The sequence below is a fragment of the Carettochelys insculpta genome, chromosome 1 (assembly GCF_033958435.1).
Source record: "Carettochelys insculpta isolate YL-2023 chromosome 1, ASM3395843v1, whole genome shotgun sequence".
In the NCBI taxonomy this organism is placed as follows: Eukaryota; Metazoa; Chordata; order Testudines; family Carettochelyidae; genus Carettochelys; species Carettochelys insculpta.
This window is the reverse complement of record NC_134137.1, coordinates 17,232,924-17,252,589: the sequence shown is the minus strand read 5'-3', so window position 1 is coordinate 17,252,589 and position 19,666 is coordinate 17,232,924. Positions and strand designations below refer to the sequence as shown.

At 44.4% G+C, this 19,666-nt stretch overlaps 1 protein-coding gene across 3 annotated transcripts in view; it reads right to left on the bottom strand.

Moving 5' to 3' along the window:
* The window catches only part of GDPD5 (glycerophosphodiester phosphodiesterase domain containing 5), a 368,574-nt gene that overhangs the window by 44,912 nt on the left and 303,996 nt on the right, over positions 1-19,666 (bottom strand). For all 3 annotated transcript variants that reach the window (XM_074980897.1, XM_074981070.1, XM_074980992.1), the window contains exon 9: positions 15,662-15,807. In XM_074980897.1, the coding sequence (XP_074836998.1) occupies positions 15,662-15,807 (146 nt within the window). The remainder of the gene's footprint in view (positions 1-15,661; positions 15,808-19,666) is intronic.

Here is a 19,666-nt window from a genome sequence, read left to right as displayed (position 1 = left end):
GGGTGCGTGTTGGCCTCAGTGTTATTCAACCTCTTTTTTACGTGCGTCCTCAGCCACGCAGTTAGGGACGTGGACCATGGAGTCTAAATAAAATACAGACTTGATGGGTCACTTTTGGACCTTCGTCATCTGAATGCTAAAACCAAGACGCTTGAGGGGCTCATCCTTAAAGCCCTTTTTGCTGATGATTGTGCACTTACGGCACACCAGGAATCTGATCTCCAGCTCATCATCAAGTTTGCTGATGCCACTCGCCTCTTTGGTTTGACCATCAGCCTAGGAAAGACCGAGGTGCTGTTTCAACCTGCTCCAGGATCTGCTGCTCTCCCAGCTTCAATCTTTATTGAAGGAACAGAGTTAAAAACAGCAGAGGAGTTCAAGTACCTTGGCAGTGTGATAGCCAATGATGGCTCCCTTGACAAAGAAATCAATGACAGAATCTGCCAGGCCAGCCGGGCACTAGGACGTCTGAGAGTGCGAGTGTTGAATCAGCACAATATCCAACAATCCACTAAACTGAAAGTGTACAAGGCTGTAGTCCTGACCAGTCTCCTGTATGGCTGTGAAACCTGGACTTTGTACAGAAAACATATAAAACTGCTGGATCACATCCACACATGCAGCCTGAGGTCAATTCTGCACATTCAATGGCAGGACAGACTCACGAGCCTGGAAGTCCTGGACAGAGCAGGAACCATGAGCATTGAAGCCATGATTCTGAAAGCCCAGCTTCGCTGGCCAGGGCACATCATACGAATGGAGGAGTCAAGAATCCCTAAGCAACTCCTCTATGGTGAACTCTCCCAGGGCAAAAGGAATCTAGGCAGGCCTCTCAAGGGGTATAAAGACTGTGTGAAGGTCAACATTGCTCATGCTAGTTTAAAACCAGATCAGCGAAAGCAGCATGCAGAAGACCGAACAGACTGGCGTGTTCTCATACAACACGCGTATGACAACTTTGAAGAGCAGCAACACGTACGCCTCATTGATGCTCGTGAAAGGAAGAAAGCAACAGCAGCAGCCACACCAACAGAGCCAGGACAATTCCCTTGTCCCCACTGTGAACACCCATGCTGCTCAAAGGTTGGACTCCTCAGCCACGTGCGAGTCCACAACCAACAAGCCTGTGCAAGCTCAAGACATCATCGTCAGACATGATGGACTCTTCTGAAAGAGGCATGCAAATGAGGGAAGTTGAAAATGCAAATGAGGTGCAGATTTACATATCTGGCACCTCATTTGCATATTCCTCTTTTGAAAGAGCTTCTTTCAAAAGACGAAAACCAGTGTAGACACTGCTCTTTCGAAAGTAAACCCCATCTTTAAAGAATTCTTCTTCCCATAAAAAAAGAGAAGAATTCTTTTGAAGATGGGGTTTACTTTCGAAAGAGCAGTGCCTACATTACTTTTGTTCTTTTGAAAGATCTTTTGAAAGAGGAATATGCAAATAAGGTATCAGATATGTAAATATGCACCTCATTTGCATTCTCAACTTCCCTCAGTTGCATGCCTCTTTCAAAAGAGGCATGCAAGAGTAGACGCACCCTGAGAGACAGGACTGGTAACTGGAAACAAACTTTATGGGACCACAGGAACTTGGCCACACACATGATTAAAAAAATCCCCCAAACACCCTGTCACCTGCAGGTGAACACTTTTTACAAAGTGATCACACCATACCTGCCCTCTCGTTCCTTTGTCCTCACAAGAAACCTGCATAGTGCCCTCAGAAGACAAGCCTGGGAATTTAAATGCATAACTGCTGCTCACTAAAAGCCATGGACTTAACAGAGACCCTGGTTTTATGGCCTGACAACAACTTATAACACATCTTGCTACCTACTAACACTCTATCCTCTGACTACAGAAGTGTTAGTTTCCGAATTCATTTTAATGCGTCTCCAAGAGCATGTGAATCCTTTAAGATTATAAATCTATCCCACCTTATGTGTTTAGCTTTGACAGTCTGCTCATCTTCTCCAGACCTTGGGAAGGGATTTGAGAAGCTCAACGGTTTGTGTTTTCCACTTACAGATGTTGGTGCAACAATGCATAACACCTCAGCCACCTTATCACTCTCAATTTTTCCTAAAGCAAAGGTCAGCTGGATGAAAACGATCCCACGCATAGTGCAAACTCCCATTTAAATGTCTGACAAAGCGGGTCTTGCCCACGAAAGCTTATGCTCCAAAATATGTTAGTCTATAAGGTGCCACAGGACTTCTTCTTGCATTTACACACCATGTTTCACCCCGGGAGCATCCTACGTTGTCTATGTGAGGAAAAAAAAGCCATGCCCATCTCTGCACCTAAGCTAAAACATTAATACAGGTTTCGTTGGGCATGCCAAGAGGCAAACCCAAACTGTGTTCTGATAGCAGCGGCATAAGGAAACAGCAGGCTATGTGGTACAAAGCGGCCACAACAATGAATGGCCACGGGATCGTGGCTTCTGAGTGGACAAACTGCAGGAGGAGAAACGCAAAGAAAATATAACATCCAGGAAAATATGCCAGCGCTACCAGCCATCCTTAAAGAGCTCCTACAAGGTAAACTCAACATGACTCGCAACACAAGATGCACAACATCTTACCCGGAGCCCAAATTAGCTCAGGGTGCTCTGACAAAATGGTTTCACTCCAGCAGCAGCTGCATTTCAGTGGTGAGTGAAAAAAGTTTGATGCATATAAAATCCTTTAGGACCGTTTGGCATAAAAGGCACCAGAGCCACATGCAGATGAGGGATTTCCGCCATTTTGAAATGGATTGAATCCCTCATCTGGATGTTGGTCATGTGGTCACTAATTTTTCAACATGTAAAATGACAGAGATCATGGAGAAGGGTTTCTTCGGAACACTGTCTTGTTTTCTCAAGGGATTATACATTATCGACTGTCTAAATGCTATATTCAGCAGCGTACCCGGTGGAGTGTATTTGGGCCAGGCTGAGAGAGTCTGCGGCGAGGACCGTAATTTAAGTCTGAGGTGTTCATTGAAATTTAATGGAAATTGGGAGCCTACCAGCCCCTCATTAGAGACCTTTGGAACTCCTCCCTACCCCTCCCCACACATCTGTGCTGCGACAAAACCAGGGCTGGGTGAAAATGCTTCTCCAGCCACAGGGAGGTTTTGGCAGAGCTATTTCAGTTCTTGTGCAGCTTGGGGAGTTCAGGTTCACCCAACAGGACCCAGAAAACTCAAAGGATAAAACTCAGTAGAAGCCACGGTGAATTTGGCTGCTGGCTGAACACCCCACAAAGCTGCTGGTTTCTCAAGAACTCTGGTCAGAGCCACAAATCGGCTTAGTCTCGCTTAAAGCACAACCCGGCATACCTGCTTCAGGAACCCTAGATTTGTAACCACACTCAGCTCTAGTGCCAATATTTGGCCTTCAGAAGAACAAGCGTTTCACAGCTCAGCTCCAGGAAGGAAGCTCTGCAGCCAGTGCAATCAAAAGTCATGATTTGCCACTTTCCAGTGACTGTGAGCTTGTAAGAACCTATGCTCAGAAAGATACCAAGTTCACAACCTGGGATGGTGAATCCTAGCTTTTAAAAGTGACGACCGCTATGCACTAGAAGATCCTTAGCTGGAACACAACATCAAAGTCCACTGAAGCCTACAGCATTGTGCTGAGTGACAACAGTGGAAGATCGGGTTCAAAGGCAGCATTTCTTGAAATTCAAGTGACATATACCTTGAAGTGCTACGCAGCTGTGCAATAAGTTGGTCGATGTAACCACACAATCTCCCTACCAATTACTCTAGCCTCCCTAGCATATTTGTAGATCTTGCTCTACGCTCTTGGAAGCCAGGACTGCCCCTCCACTGCATGTGTGTGCGTATAGGTAGAACTAGCCAGAGTGCTGAAAAACTGCCTGTTATGCTGACAGTTATTTTTAACTTGTGCTGCCCTAGCCGCCTCTTGTCTCTCATTTCAGATTGAGAGCTCTGTGGACCTGGGACTTTTAATTCTGTGCTCTTACAGCAAACCTGGCACAATGTGTTTCTGGTGCCAGGACTCCCAGGTGTTACATGAGTACTCAGAGCCCCTGCATACCACCATTATAATATTATAACACATTAGAATTTAAACTCTCTCTCTCTCCTTCACCATCGATTGTCCATTTTTCACAAGGTCTCTTCCCCCACCAGTTCCTATACGACTTCACTATTGCCCTTCCATGGGCACAGAGCAGTCCAGTGTTTCCCAAATGGTGTTCCATGGAACCCTGGGGTTCTGCAAAGTGAAAGTAAAGGTTCCCTGGTCAGGGGTTGGCAACCTGTGGCTCCAGAGCTGCATATGGTTTAAGGAGTAACCTGCAGCTCTGGACGCTGCCACCACTGACTCCTCTGTGGCTCCCTGCCCTGCCGCCACTGAAATGGGAGTCAGAAGAGCCCTGCATCATCCTCTGCTGTCCTGCTTCAGGCCCTCAGGACTAGAGTTGGAGGAGCAGAAGTAGGTTTGCTTGCCATGTTGGGTGAAGTGTTTGGGGCTGAGAGGGGTTAAAGTCTGGGACTGGAGTGGCAGATTTGGCACTGAGAGGAGTTAAGGAGTTATTAGGGGTTCCACAAAATTCTTTCAAGTTTAAAAGGGTTCTGTGGCCAAATCAAATTGGGACCACTGGGGTAGTCTCATTGCCGACTTCATTATGGCTCAGGCTGACAACGCCTTCCCATGCAACTATGCAAAGCCTCCAAGACAGCATAAGAGAGCCAGGGACCTTCAGCAAGGAAAACAAACTCCCTTTAGACCAGCTTTTATTTACTCCCAGGGATTTGCTCATGACTGATGGGAAAACACGTTCTCCTGCCCAGCTGCTTCATGCTGACACCCCAGCAAAGTGATTTTAAAACTGGAGTTGCGAGCTTTGACGATGATCCTTTTAAGGAAGAATAGGAATTATTCAAGTAGAATAATTCCCTCCTTCCATCCTCCCTTCTCCCTGGAAATTGCAAAACAAGTAGTGGCATATTTAGCACAGATGTGCCCAAAGGAGATAGTCACTGCCACAACAAAACAAAGCAGCAGAAATGTAGCACTTCAAAGACTACTAAAATGATTTATTCAGTGATGAGCTTTCATGGGACAGACCCACTTCTTCAGATCAATTTCATTTCCAGCACAGACTGACATTTATAAGAACAGAGGACCAAAAAGAAAAAAAATGCAATAAAAATTTGACAAGTCAAATAGGATTGAAGGAAGCGGGTGAGAGGTGGGGAGATGTTAATTGTCCTGTCTGAGATAATTGTGAGCATCAAAGGATGGGAAGCAGTCCTTGTAATGCGTGAAGTCTCTGTTCATACCACATGTTTTTGAATATGTGCTCTAACTCATAAATCTCTCGCTCCAATCTGTTGTTAAATTTCCTATGTTTCAGGACACAAATTCCAAGGTCTTTAACCGAATGGCCCACTCCATTGAAGTGTTCACTGAACAGCTTATGTAAGAATGTGCCTTTGATCTTGTAAGTAACATGGTTAGATCCAGTGATAGTATCCCCAGAATAAATATGGGGACAAAGTTGGTGGTGGGGTTTGTTGCAAGGAAAAGTTCCAGGATTCATATAACTGTGGTGTAGCCTGTGATTGCTGGTGAGAATCTTTTGTGCACTTCCAGCAACACTGTATATGCTATTATGTGCCAACAATGCCCTGACACTATGTACTTTGGACACACCGGGCAAAACCTTCGCCAAAAAATAAATAGACACAGAGCAGACATCAAAAAACTCAATACATGTAAGCCAGTTAGTGAACACTTCAATGGAGTGGGCCATTTGGTTAAAGACCTGAGAATTTGTGTCCTGAAACATATCAGAGAGGTCACCATGTCAGTCTGTATCTTTGAGAACAACAAGAAGTCCCGTGGCACCTTATAGACTAACAGATATTTTGGAGCATAAACTTTCATGGGCAAAGACCCATTTTGTCAGATGCATGAGTGAGAGTCTTTGCCCCCGAAAGCTTATGCTCCAAAATATCTGTTAGTCTATAAGGTGCCACAGGACTTCTTGTCCTGAAACATAGAGAATTTAACAACAGATTAGATAACTGATCAGAGTAAGAGATTTCTGAGTTAGAGCACATATTCAAATTCAACACATTAACACGTGGTATGAACAGAGACATCAACTACCTCACGCATTACAAGGACTGCTTCCCTTCCTTTGATGCTCATAATTATCCCAGACAGGACAATTAACCACCCCCACTTCTCACCCCCTTCAATCCTATTTGATTTGTCAGTTTTTATTGCATTTTTTTTCCTTTATGGTCCTCTGTACTTATAAATGTCAGTCTGTATGGGAAATGAGATTGATCTGAAGAAGTGGGTCCGTCCCACGAAAGCTCATCACCGAATAAATCATTTTGTTCATCTTTAAAGTGCTACATTTCTGCTGCTTTGTTTTGTTGGAGTACAGACTAACACGCCTACTTCTCTGTTACTGACACAATAGTCATCCCGTTGGAGTTTGTTTTGTTTTAAGGTTTGTTTTTATAATTCTCCATCACAAACTGTAAAACAGAAATCACTGTCAGAGATAAATCTTTATCTCACTACTAGGAATAAGTTTCTCTCTTAGTTCAGTGTTAGTGGGCAGACTTTCTTTAGAAATCTTTCTTTATTGCTATCTAGTATAATTGGTTTCTTAAGAGAACAAAGTTATAGGAAAGACAACTTGAGGGAAAAAACCAGAGGGGGAAGTAAGAGAGTGCACCATGGTCTGCAGCTTAGGCAAAGACTGTCTGAGCTGAGGCAAAAGCCAGCAGTAAGTTATTTAAAGGGCTGGCAGGGAGCTGGGTTTCAATAGGACAGTATCTGTTAAGAAATTTAAATAAGCTTTCAGTCTTGGAAAGAACACAGTAATGTTTGCATTCTAAGGCCCAAACATGCAAGCACAGGGGCTGCAACCTGCAGGTCTCTAAGATCTTCTTTGTGGATCCTGACACTGTAATTGCAAAGTTAAAAAAAAATCCTGATTATTTCTGCTTAATGGTGAATGTCTAAAAGCCCAAAAATGAACAACTCATATCTAAATAGCAAACAATATATGATCTTGAAATGTTGGAGAACTCCCTCCAGCATCTTCCAGAGAGAGAGAGAGAGAGAGAAGATTTGGGAGTGAAAGTCAGGAAGACAGTGATACAAACACACACGTAAAGTGTGAGGAAATAGAATATGTAAAAAGTTTGTGAACATCCTGCAGGAAACATGTATCGCATTACAAAACAGTGTGTGTGTGTGTGTGTGTGCTGTACTTAAAACAGGTTACAAAAAGTATGGTTTGACATTAATTATTAAGGATCCTCTCATATTTACATACATTGTGGCTCCAGAATTACTGATTTTTTACTGAATGTGAAAAAAAAAATGGCTCTTCTTGCAAAGTGTTGTCTGTGTCTCCTAGACTGGCCCTCCAGCCACTTTTCCCTGTGTTAAGGGGGCCAAATCTTGAAGAAAGAGGAGGATAGAAAAGGTTAGGAAACAGATTTTTGGCTTCCCTCTTCACTACACAGAATTGTCCAACATGGGGGATGGGGCTCACCAAATTTCAACAAGCGATGTTGCTCAAGCTGGTGGGGGTCAGCCTCGATTGACTGTTAGGGGGCTGGATCCCCTCATGCCATTGGAGGGAGGGGAAATGGGTTGCATCAGAGGATGAAGGGTCAGTTGACGAGGTCCCTTCAGTGTTGCTCAAGTGAGGGGCCAGCCCTGACTGAGTGTGTGGGGCCAGCCCCTCTCATTGCCATAGAGGGGTGTGGGGTCCGTGGCCGCAGAGCCAATTGATGTGGTCTCCCCCCTGCAGCAGCAAGCCCCCGAAAATCTTAGCTGCCAGAGAAGATGTCCCCCAGGTGGCAGCAAGACCCTGAAAATATTTTTGGGTGGAGGGCTGGTATCCTTGGCTCAACGGCCAGTTGAGATGGCCCCCAGGTGGCTGCATGCCCCTGAAAGTCTTTCTTGCCCTTGGAACCCTCACCCCTCGCAAGCCAGGACATTGTGCTGCCTGGGAGCATGGTCCACGCTGAACAGCAGGCACGTCCTTTTATTGGGTTGGGGGCTACCCACACGATGTGGTTGGGTGCAGGAAAGACCACAACTGTGCGGCATCTCTGGGCAGGGGGAGCCCTACATGAATATAAACTCCAGAAAAGATGTTTGTTGGACACTCACACAAGCACAACCTGCCCCCCTCCAACAGCCTAGCTGCCATGTTGTGTGGTGGGGCAGGAGCTGGCACCAGCACAGAAAAGAAATCCAAGTGCTCAGCTTGCAGAGGTAGAGACAGAACCATGAACTCTGTGTTGGGGCTACTTTTAATGGTTAGATGCACTCACTGCACTAACAACAAAGAAAGGAAGAAGTTTCTCAGCCTCTCATACAAACATGACCCCACGGCCACGGGCTTCCTGGTGCCAAATTCAAATTCATGGACTTATTGTTACCTAATTCCTGTGCACGTGGAAAGCAGTGGAGATGGAAGTAGCCAGAGCGGAGAACTGTGGGGCATTGTGGGATACATACACCTCTGGTGGCTAAGCAATTCAATTCAGAGACATGGCACTTCCACACTTGCCTTCATTCAAACTTTTAAATTTGAACTTGATGCTACACCCACCTGCTTTTGACGATGTTATGATACCAACCTCAGTGCTCCCTAAATCAAGCTGATGATATTTACAGTGGAGACAGTGACATTGCAAAATTGGGATACGTGCCTTAACTTTGACTTTATCAAGGAGTGTAGACATAGTCTGGGACTCAGGAGACCTTCAGCAATCCTGTGTTCTGCCTCAGACTTCCTGTGCTGCCTTGTGCAAGTCACTCAGTCTCTGTGTCTCCATCAGTGCAATAGCACTGCAGTGCCTCACGAGATGATGGGAGGATAAATACATCTAAAAGGCTACGTGCTATTGAGATACTGCAGTGTCTTGGGTACAAAGAATGACTCAGAGTCAGTGGGTCCTTAAGGCCTTGAGGGGCCATGAAGAAAAAAACACTCTTCCAGAGGTTCCTCACAGGGCACGCACACCATGGGGGTTGGTTAACCCCCACCTCACAGCAAGGATCTTCCTAGCAGCTGGAAGAAGGGATAAAGAAGGGATAGTGACATCATCCCTTGGCCTCACTCCTCTTCCCTTCCCCCACCTGCCCCCCAACACCAGGAAGATTGGCTAGAAGACCAAGACTTTGAGCTGGGGAATCTGGTCCCAGGCTGGGAGGGGAATCCAGACCAGGATCAACATTAGGAGGGTGCACAGGGGGTTGCAAGCAACATCAGTGCCATGCCGCTTCCTGTAAGTGTGGGGGCACTCCTGTGCACCCCCTCCCCCAAGAGGCATGGCCCTAGTGCAGTACAAGCCAGTGCAGCTCACGCTGCTCTTAGGCTGTGCTGCTCGGGGGAAGGGACAGGGCTGCCCCCTCACGCACCAGAAGCGGCAGACAGGGGTAGGAATGGGTGGGGCGGGGTGGAGCAATAGTGGAGGGGGAGGGGCTTGGGGCAAAGGGCAGTTGAGAGGGGGCACATGGCTGGTACCTCACACGAGCCACCCTCACCAGTTACCACTGATCCAGCCAGTGTGTTCAGAACAGGGAGTCACCTGTAACATCTATTAGAGTGAATACCCAGAGACCAGCTATTCCAAGATCGGCCCAAAAAAGCCAAGAACAGAACACCACTGGTCATTACCTACAGCCCCCAACTCAAGCCACTGCAACAGATTATTAAAGACCTACAACCTATCCTTAATCAGGATGACACACTCCAGAAGGCCCTAGGTGACAGGCCTGTTCTCTCCTACAGACAACCTCTCAACCTTATGAGGATTCTCACCCACAGCCACAGTCTGTACCACAGGAACAGCAGTCCTGGGACTTTTCCTTGCAACGAAGCCTGCTGCCAGCTTTGTCCACATATCTATTCTGGAGATACCATCACTGGACCTAACCAGGATATTCACAGAATCACGGGCACATTCTCATGTTCCTCAACCAACATCATATATGCCATCATGTGCCAACAATGCCCAGATGCTTTGTATATTGGACAGACTTCAAACTCTCTTAGACAAAGAGTTAATGGGCACAAAAAATACATAAAAACACTCCTGATCCACAAACCAGTCAGCCTACCATTCCGTTAATGACTTAAGAGTTTGTGTCTTACTGAAGAGCAATTTTCACACTACTTTGGAAAGAGAGGCTGCTGAACTCTCTTTTATATTCAAATTCGACACATTAACATGTGGTTTGAACTGGGATGGGAATTTTCTGGGACATTATAGGGGCTCTTTGGCATATTTGGCTTAATCTAATTCTTGATTCCACCCCCCACCCCACTCTCTGATTTGCTCACCTTGATCTTTTTTTTTTTTGTGATTTGTGAACCTTGATTACTATTTTTCGTTCTCTGTGCCTTAAATATTGAGTCTGTTCCGGTCTGGCTGTGATCTGAAGAAGTGGGTCTGTCCCACGAAAGCTCATCACCTAAGAAATTATTTTGTTAGTCTTTAAAGTGCTACTGGACTGCTTTTTTGCTTTGATAGTATATAGACGAGCACGGCTTTCTCTCTGTTACTATTAGTGTGAGAAACTGCCTCTCCACAATCTTGCTTAGGCTGTAGAATTTAGACAGAGAACTGGTTTTCATTTCTTATTGCACCGGCTTTGAGCACTCTCATTGCTCACAATCATTTCAAATCTTTCTGAGGCTGATGCATCTCTTGGAGATTTTATCGAGAACAGCCTGTTTGGGTCTGAAGCTCCTGGGGAATCAAAGTTTGGGTGAACAATGGCTGTTGCACATCCACTAGCCTTTGTCAGAGCAGACGAATATTGTGCTGTCCAAGGGAGCCTTGAGCAGTATAAGACAGAATTTCTCCCAAGTGCATGGTGGGGCAGTGGAGTCATGACTGTCTCTGTATAATTTGTGATGGGCTTAGACAACATTCATGCAATTTAATGGGGTGTGATTCTCTACATGCAGACAAGTATCAGAGGGGGAGCCGTGTTAGTCTGTATCTTCAAAAACAACAAGAAGTCCTGTGGCACTTTATAGACTAAGAGATATTTTGGAGTATAAGCTTTCGTGGCCCAAGCCGTTAGTCAAAAAACGGTGCCACAGGACTTCTACATGTGGAGTTAAGGTGGCACAGCAGTGCAACAGTTCCAAGCTATACTCTTCCAAAAAGATATTGAGATATCAGAGGAGTTTTTGGAGGAGAAATTATTCGGGATGCTGGATGATTCACTTGGAAGAAAACGTTAAGAATTGAATGTGGCTCAATGAGGTAAGGTAGCAGGCAAGAGAGATGCTGAAAAGTGTTTTACAGTTAACAGCAACAATGTAGAGGAAATATTTAGCGCAGTGAAAAGTGGGACTAAATGGATGAAGCTTAAGCAAAGGAAAATTGACAATGAGTAGCACGAAATGTTTGCTGGCAGTGAGATCTAATAGACTGTGGAACAGACTTGGGGGAGTTAAACACACACATAACTGAATAGTAACAGAGAGAAAGCCATGCTAGTCTATATACTATCAAAACAAAAAAGCAGTCAAGTAGCACTTTAAAGACTAACAAAATAATTTATTAGATGAGCTTTCGTGGGACAGACCCACTTCTTCACATGAAAGCTCACCTAGTAAATTGTTTCGTTAGTCTTTAAAGTGTTACTTGACTGCTTTTTTGTTTTGACACACATAACTCTGGATAAAACACTTGTGTTACATCTATACTACAGAGACATTTCAAAAGAAGTTCTTCTGGAAGATCTCTTCTGAAAAAGCTTCTTTCAAAAGATTGCATCCACACACAAAAGAGTAAACTGAAAGATCAATCTGCTCTTGCGATAGAGAGCATCCACACAACCCCCGCTCTTTCAAAAGAATGGCCCAGGGATCGAAAAATCCAGTGTCATGAGGACTGCTCTTTTGGAAAAAGGGCCCACGGAGAGTCTACAAACACTTTTCTTCCAAAGGAGGTGCTCTTCCTGCTCCAGGAGCAGAAGAGGGCTTCCAGAAGAAGAGCTGGTGTTCTTTTGATTTCAGGTCGAAAAAGCGCATTTTGTGTGTAGATGCTCCACATGTTCTTTTGTAAAGGGAAGGATTTTCTGAAAGACCTTGCTAGTGGAGACGCAACCTAGGAAACCATCCTACCCTCTCCCACTGTGCACTTATAGGAGGAATCCCCATCGTTCGTCTTCTGTAGCAAGTTCTTGCTCTCCCTTTCCAAGAGCTTCTGAAATTTCTCTTCCACCAGACAGGACCTCAGCTCTAAGCCTGACACTTCCAACCCAACAACATCACACCTCCATTTTAAAACAGCCCTGTAGAAAGCCAAGATGAAGGGTGCATGGTCTAAAGCACTTGCAGTACTTCAATGCACCCTTTGTGCTGTGGTATAGTGCGAGGTGCTGATTGTTCTCAGTTCCTGTTGGCCACTTTCCACAGGAGACTGTGGCACATGTAGATATGATCCAATCCAATCACCATAAAGAGCTGCTCCAAAGTACTCAGCCTAAATCTTCCTTTAACTTATTCCTTATTTTCACTCCTTAGACCACTCTAATCAGTCCCCTGTCCACTACCCCTTACGTCATCATCATTCTTGTACACTACACCTCTCTTTGGGAAACAGTCCTTCCAGCCTCTTCATCATTTCAGTGGCTTTCTGCTGAAATCCTCCACGTTGACTTACATCTTTAAGATAGTAACGTGTCCATATTCTAGGTGCCTTCTCCTCAGGCTATGCATAAATTATCAGGCTCTATTAAATATTGATTCTTGAGCACAAATCACATTTGCTTCTTTCTGGAGATGATGTTCACATGGTTATGTAATACTAAAGTATTATCAGCTCTTATCTGTCAGATCTCCTATTGCCTCAGGTTACAGCTCTCTAGCTATGAGAGCTTTGATCTCTACCTTAAAGGAGAACTGTGTTTTTCTCTCTATATATCATTCGCTGCATCATTTACTTTTTATTTCCCTTGTTGCAAATGTTGTAAGATTTCCTCCAAAGCACAGCAAACGCTTATGTATCCAGCATTTTATCATCTGACACTCTCAGATAACTGGCATTTTAGTTATGTTTTCCTTAAGTGCAGTATAGTGAAAGTAAATACAAATAAATACAGCAAATACAGTTTAAGTTTACAGCATACAGTACTACTGCTGTTGGTAAATAAAGTACTCTGCATACATTTTTGTTTGTTTCTTAATATCTAATCCTGTTTTTCTTTGGTGTCATGCATTGCTAGGTACACCTCTCTAATATCCAGAATATTTGAATATCTGGCAACCTCACAGTCGCAGGGATGTTGGATATGAAAGAGTTACTGCAGTGAATTCATGTATTCTTGTGAAAATTAGCTGCCATTAGTGGTGTGCCTTCTGGCAAAGGTTTGAAATAATTAGACTGGGAAGTAAAGGCACTTGGTATTCCCAATGGGTCTGGTGTGGCATCAGCACTTAAGAGAGAATAATCCAAACTAGGAGAGCTTAGAAGAGACACCTGAAATACAGTAAATCCCTCGCTTTATGCGTCTTCAGGTTGTGCGGAACTCACTTTAACGCAAGTTTCACACAACTTGAAGATGCGTGGCTCTCAGCCTGCCTAGTTTCCCGCAGCTGCAGGCAGCTAAGCAGGCTAAGTGCCCCTTCCCCTTCCTTCCCAGAGCAGTGCTAGGAACCACTCTGGGAAGGTAGGGGGAAGGCTTTTGGCTCGCCTAGCTTCCAAGCAGGCTAAAACCCACTTCCCAGAGTGGTGCTGCTGTCAAGATGACAGCAGCACCACTCTGGGAAGGTAGGGGGAAGAGTTTTAGCTCTCCTAGCTGCCCACTGCTGCAGACAGCTAGGGGGGCTGAAAAAAACCTCTTTGCCCCTCCAATTAGCTACCCCCCACCACAGCCCCAGCTCAGCCCCAAGCAGCACACAAGGCTCTGAGCCCCAACCTACACATGGGGCTCCCAACCCCTGGTGCACTGAAGACTTGCACCAGGCTCAGGCTCCAGCCCCCAGCACAGCACACAGAACTCGGACTTCAATCCCTGCCCACCACCCCCGTGGACCCTGCTCCAATCTCCACAGACCCAGCTCCAACCTCCGCATGCCCCAGCTCAACTCCACACTCCTGCCCACCCCCGAAGCCCTAACCCTTTCCAGGCTCAACCCCTTGGCCCCAACCCACTGCCCAAGCCTCCCAACTTACCCGAAATTCAAGGGGCTACGGTATACCGTAAGTCTCAAGGTGACACTTACGATAGTTCTAGGAAGAGGCAGGCAGTACCAGATACTTCAGATACTTCTCTCTTTCATTCTTAGTTTTCTTTTTAATGTAGTTGTCAGTTTCCCAACCTACTAATTTCACAGCTCAGAAGAGTTACACTTTGGCTTTGATCTTATCTTCTGTGAAGCATTAAAATAAACCACCTGCCTTTATAATAGACACTCTTTAGTGATTGGCTTTATCTACTAGGTTATGGGAAAGGAGACAGCTGGTCTTCAGCAATAGCCTTTTTATCACATAATAAAAATATACGAATACCCCACAGAAGTGTAACTAACGTAATGTGAAGCATGAATTCTATATGTTTTGAGGCTTGATCCAGGTAGATGTACAGAAATTTATCCAAACACCTTGAATCTCCAAGTCAGGAAATCTAATAGAAAAAGAGTCTCCAGATAAATTTTCATGACTTCCTACTAGGCAGGAAATAATCAGAGACCAGAATATAATCAGGCTCTTTTGAAACTTCCAGACTCAGCCAGAAATGTACAAAATGTAGATGGAGAGAAGCTTGAGTTAAAACAGCAGCTCTCAACCTTTGCAGACTACTGTATCCATTTCAATGGACAGATTTGTCTTGAATGCCCCAAGTTTCACCTCCTTTAAAAACTACTTTCTTACAAAAAATACAAAAGCATCAGAGCTACACTATTTCCCCATTTTGTCATTTTTATCCTATAATTATTAAATAAATTAACTGAAATATAAATATGGTACTTACGTTTCAGTGGATAGTATAAAGAACAATATAAACAAGGTGTATGAAATTTTAGTTTGTATTATCTTTGCTAGTACTTTTTATATAGCCTGTCACAAAACCAGGCAAATATTTGGATGAGTTGAGGTACTCCCTGGAACACTTCTGCATACCTACAGGGGTACATGTATCCCTGGTCGAGAACTACTGTAATAAAAGACCAAGTCCATTAAGCCACAGGCAGGAACATTTTTGTATGATCTAGCCACACAGAAGGAGAAAGATACATGCTAGCTAGAGTAATGTGGGTTACAGAAAAGTTTGGTGGGGTTCTCAGAGAAACTTTGAAGGGCTCTGAACTCTCTTCACCTGTCTCCATGGGGAGCAAGAGTGAGTCACTAAAATCAGGAGGACTTTGGAAGTTTCAGGCAAATGCCTTTTATAAGAGCAGCCTTTAGCACTTAGTAATTTACCAAGCTTCCCATGAAATAGGTAGGCAAATGAATAAGCTTGAGAGAGAGCAAGGTTAATTGACGGGCCCAAGATCACACCAAGTCATGCTGCACATGTTGCACGGAAAGTAGATTTTACTTTCCAGGATACTCATCCCCTGCACCACATTTACCCAAGAGGAGAGAGACAGCCAACTAATTACAATGTGAAACTACTTACCATTGGTGCACCGCGATGGCCAACGATGGCAGGCTTTGGTCCCAGATCCTTCTTCTCCATTATACAAGGGGAAGAGACAGTGAGGGGAATGAGGTAAAGTGCAACCACGACGGCAAAGTAAGCAGTGAATATCAACATCTGTGAAGCTGAACACAAATGCAGCTGGTGAAAAGGCTGAGTCAGAACAAATCACTCCAGAAAAAATGAATGAAAGACATTGCACTTCTCCTAGCATAAGGGACAAGCCCTAGTAATTCCCTCCACTGACAAAAACAAAAACTGATGTATCCCATTGCAGTGTCTCAGACACTTTACTAATCCCAAAGTAGGAGTTTACCCCACATTACAGATAGGGAAACCCAACACTGACCGAGATTTAGGATATGGCTACACTAGAAACCCTTTAGCATCACAGCTGTGGTGCCGCTGTAGTGTTGACAACAGAAAAAAGTTGTTCCATCCCTGCAGTTGATCTGAGGGTTTATTTACAATTACCCATTAGTGGCACTGCTGCAGGTGCATTGCTAAAGCACTTTGGTGTAGACACTACCTAAGTCAACAGGAGGGGGGTCTCGTGGCACCATAGGCAACCCACACCCCTAAAAGACAGCAGCTAGATTAATGGAAGAATTCTTTCAGGTCTCTAGTGGGGGTCTACACTGGTGTTTAAGTACTTGGAATCACACTACACAAGGCGTGACATTTGAGTGATGTTGTTAAGCCAAGCTAACTTTGCAGAGTAGACCACCCCCAAGTGGCAAGCTAAAGGGCAGTGAGAGCCAGAAATACAATCCAGCCATCCTGATTCCCTATCTTCTGTTTTGGGGATGGAAAGGTGGATGGACTGCATCACTGCCAAGCCTGCCACAGGTTAACTTCAGTGTTAAACCAATCTAATTCAGCAGGTGCACACCCTTAATAATGCAGACACATTTAAATAATGTTAACATAATTTGTTAATTTATCAGTGCAAAGCAAACTAACAAAGCAAGCATTGAGCCAGTTTAATTGCATTTACATTAAGGATTTACATTACTTTAAAATCAATTTAAATTGATGCTATTTTTTTAACTGGAGACTAGGCGTTGGAAGCTCTGTTGGATGATTGAGGAGACGTTGGACTCTAGAGGGGTGGTACGTAAGTAGCTCTATTACAGGAATGGTGGGAACAACAGAAAGAATTCTGGTGGAATTAAAAATGGGGAAGATACTCTGGGCTGCAGTGAGATGACAGGATTTGCTGGGGACAGCAAAGAGAACATCTGTATTATTCTGCTGTCAGGAGACACCTTGAGTCAGACAGTGCTCCACTGGAACATCAGAATGGCCACACTGGGTCAAACCAATGGTTGATCCAGTCCAGCATTCAGTCTTGTGATGGTCGCCACTGACAGATGCTCCAGAGAGAATGAACAGAACAGGGCAATTATCAAGTGATCCATCTCCTGTCATCCAATCCCAGCTTCTGCTCATCCAAGCATTAGGGACACTCAAAACATGGGGTTTCATTCCTGTCCATCTTTGGCTAATGGCCAATGATACACCTATCCTCCCCAAAATTTTCTAATTCCTTTTAGAACCCAGCTATACTTCTGGCCCTCACAACACACCCTGACAAGTTATCAGGCTGACTGCATTGTGGCAAAAAATATTTCCTTTAGTTCGTTTTAAACGTGCTGCTTATTGATTTCATCAGGTGACCTCTGGTTCATGAATTATGTGAAGTGAAAAATACTTTCTTAATCAGTTTTTTATACCCTTCACGTCTTTATAGACCCCTCTCATATCCCCTCTTAACTGTGCCTTTTCAAAGCTGACCACTCCCAGTCTTTGTAATATGTTTTATACAGAAGCTCTTTCATGCTCCTACATTTTTTTGGTTTCCCTTCTCTATACTTTTTTCCAATTCCGGTTCTAATAAAACTTTTTCATGTTGGGTTACCAAGATATGGGCATACCATAGATTTAGACAATGGCATTATGATGACATTTGCTGTCTTATTATCTGTTCCCTTTCTGATGGTTCTTAACATTTCTATTCTCTTTTTTGACTGCTGCCGCACACTGACATGATGTTAAATTCACTATGGGTATTATTAAGCTGTAAGTCTACCTCTTTGTTACACAGAGCTCTGAATATTTTAGCTGTAGCACTGTTCTTTGTATTTCACCTGAGTCCATTCTTAGCATCGCTTTCAGATTTTTAATGACGTCAGGAAGCCCATAGGTTAGCCCTGTGACTAAATCAAACGGGTCAGTTCTACAAAGCAGCCTCTGCTGTTTCTCTCTAGGGTGCTGCATCTTAGATAAAGATACAGCTTGCAGAAACTAATGATTCAAACAGGTCAGAGTCCATGTCTGGTGTTCTCTAATGGTGCCAGCTTCCTTTGGAATTGGTTTTCATTGCTAGTAAGCTCACAAGCAGCAATAGGAAGGGATAATAAGCAGTAAAGATATCCAGTGTTTTTAAAGTATAGTTGCAAAAGTGGTGAATCTAAATAATAAAATATTTTGTCCTTCTGCAGTGCTTCCTACCTCAGGATCTCAGACATCTCAACGAATGGGTTATTTTTCACAACTGTCCTGCGAGGCAGGCAAGTATATCCCATGTGAGGAAAACAGACACTCAGTGACTTGCCCAAGGTCAGTACTGTATTCCCCCAGCATTCACAAAGCTGTAAGCCAAGACTCAAAAAAATTATGAAGTTGTCTCAAGAGTCCACTTGGGTCATATTTTCAGGATCTTCTCCACAATCTTAACAATTAGAAATTTAGCTTTCAATTAAATAAATCCCTCATATAATTATTTAACTCCAGGAGCTGGGGCAATATGGCTATGCCTTCATTCCAGTGATTTGTCGACAGAGGTTTTTGTCAGAAGATATCTTCCAACAAAACTTCTGTTGACAGATAGTGAACAAACTGCCAAGCGTATCGCAAACTGCCAAGTGGATCTCTGTCAACAGAGAGCAGCTGGACTGCCCAGTTGCTCTATCCTCAAAACGGCCAATCAGAAGCACAGCAGTCAGGGCTGCCCAGTCGAAAGAGGGCCCCCTTGAATGTCCAGACTGCCCTTCTGTCAACAGATCTCTGTCGACAGAGGCCTTACACCTTGTGGAGAGTGGGATAAGACTGTCAACAAAAGTGCTGCGTTCTATTGATTTACCGTCGACAGAATGCCTTGGGAATCCAGATGCTCCCCAGGTTTTGTTAAACCCTCTAGTGTAGACACAGAGGAGGAGAAACAACAAATATTGCAAGGGTCATGATAAAATTTCAAGACTAGACAACACCAGATCTCTGTGGCAGGTCCCAGAACAGAACCTTCTGACTCTCAGTCCTATGCTTTGGAGGAGCAGCATTCCATTGGCTTCCTATGACTTCGTGCAGATGAGGTAGGAGTTTAGAAGCCGGGGTTGACGTTAGTTAGGGTGGCAGGTGCCTTGAACTTAATGGGATACAAACAGTCCTTTGAACCCAATAATACTAGAGGGAAGAGTTTCTTGCGAGAAGCAACAGTCCCAGGAACAGTCTGGCTCATGGTTTGAACACAGATGTTCGTTGGCTGAGTCTGAGTTCCGAGTTGCCCTTTTCTTTCACCTTGTTCAAGCACAGACATACTTTCTAAGCAATTAGACTAGGGAGCAACGTTCCCTCAATTTTATCCAATTTTGTTATGTGCACCCAGGCATGTGCGGATGTGTGCCACCAGTCTAAACACATGCTGCCCACTTTGGTTGGTCATGGGTGCTCTGCTAATCAGCTGGCCAGCACCAAAATTTCTTTTGAAGGCGACCCAGGTGCTCATCTTACAAGGAACACTACTAGGGAGAGAAATTATTTGATGAGATAAAAAGCCAGGCTTGGGCTCCAGCCCTTTCTGAGCACTCAGGAAACAAGTCAACTCAGTGGCAATGTGGTGTATGGCATCACATAGTTATGGTGCCCTGGAGTATTTAGTGGGGGCTTGTCCTGCTTTGGGCAGGGAGCTGGACTAGATGGTCT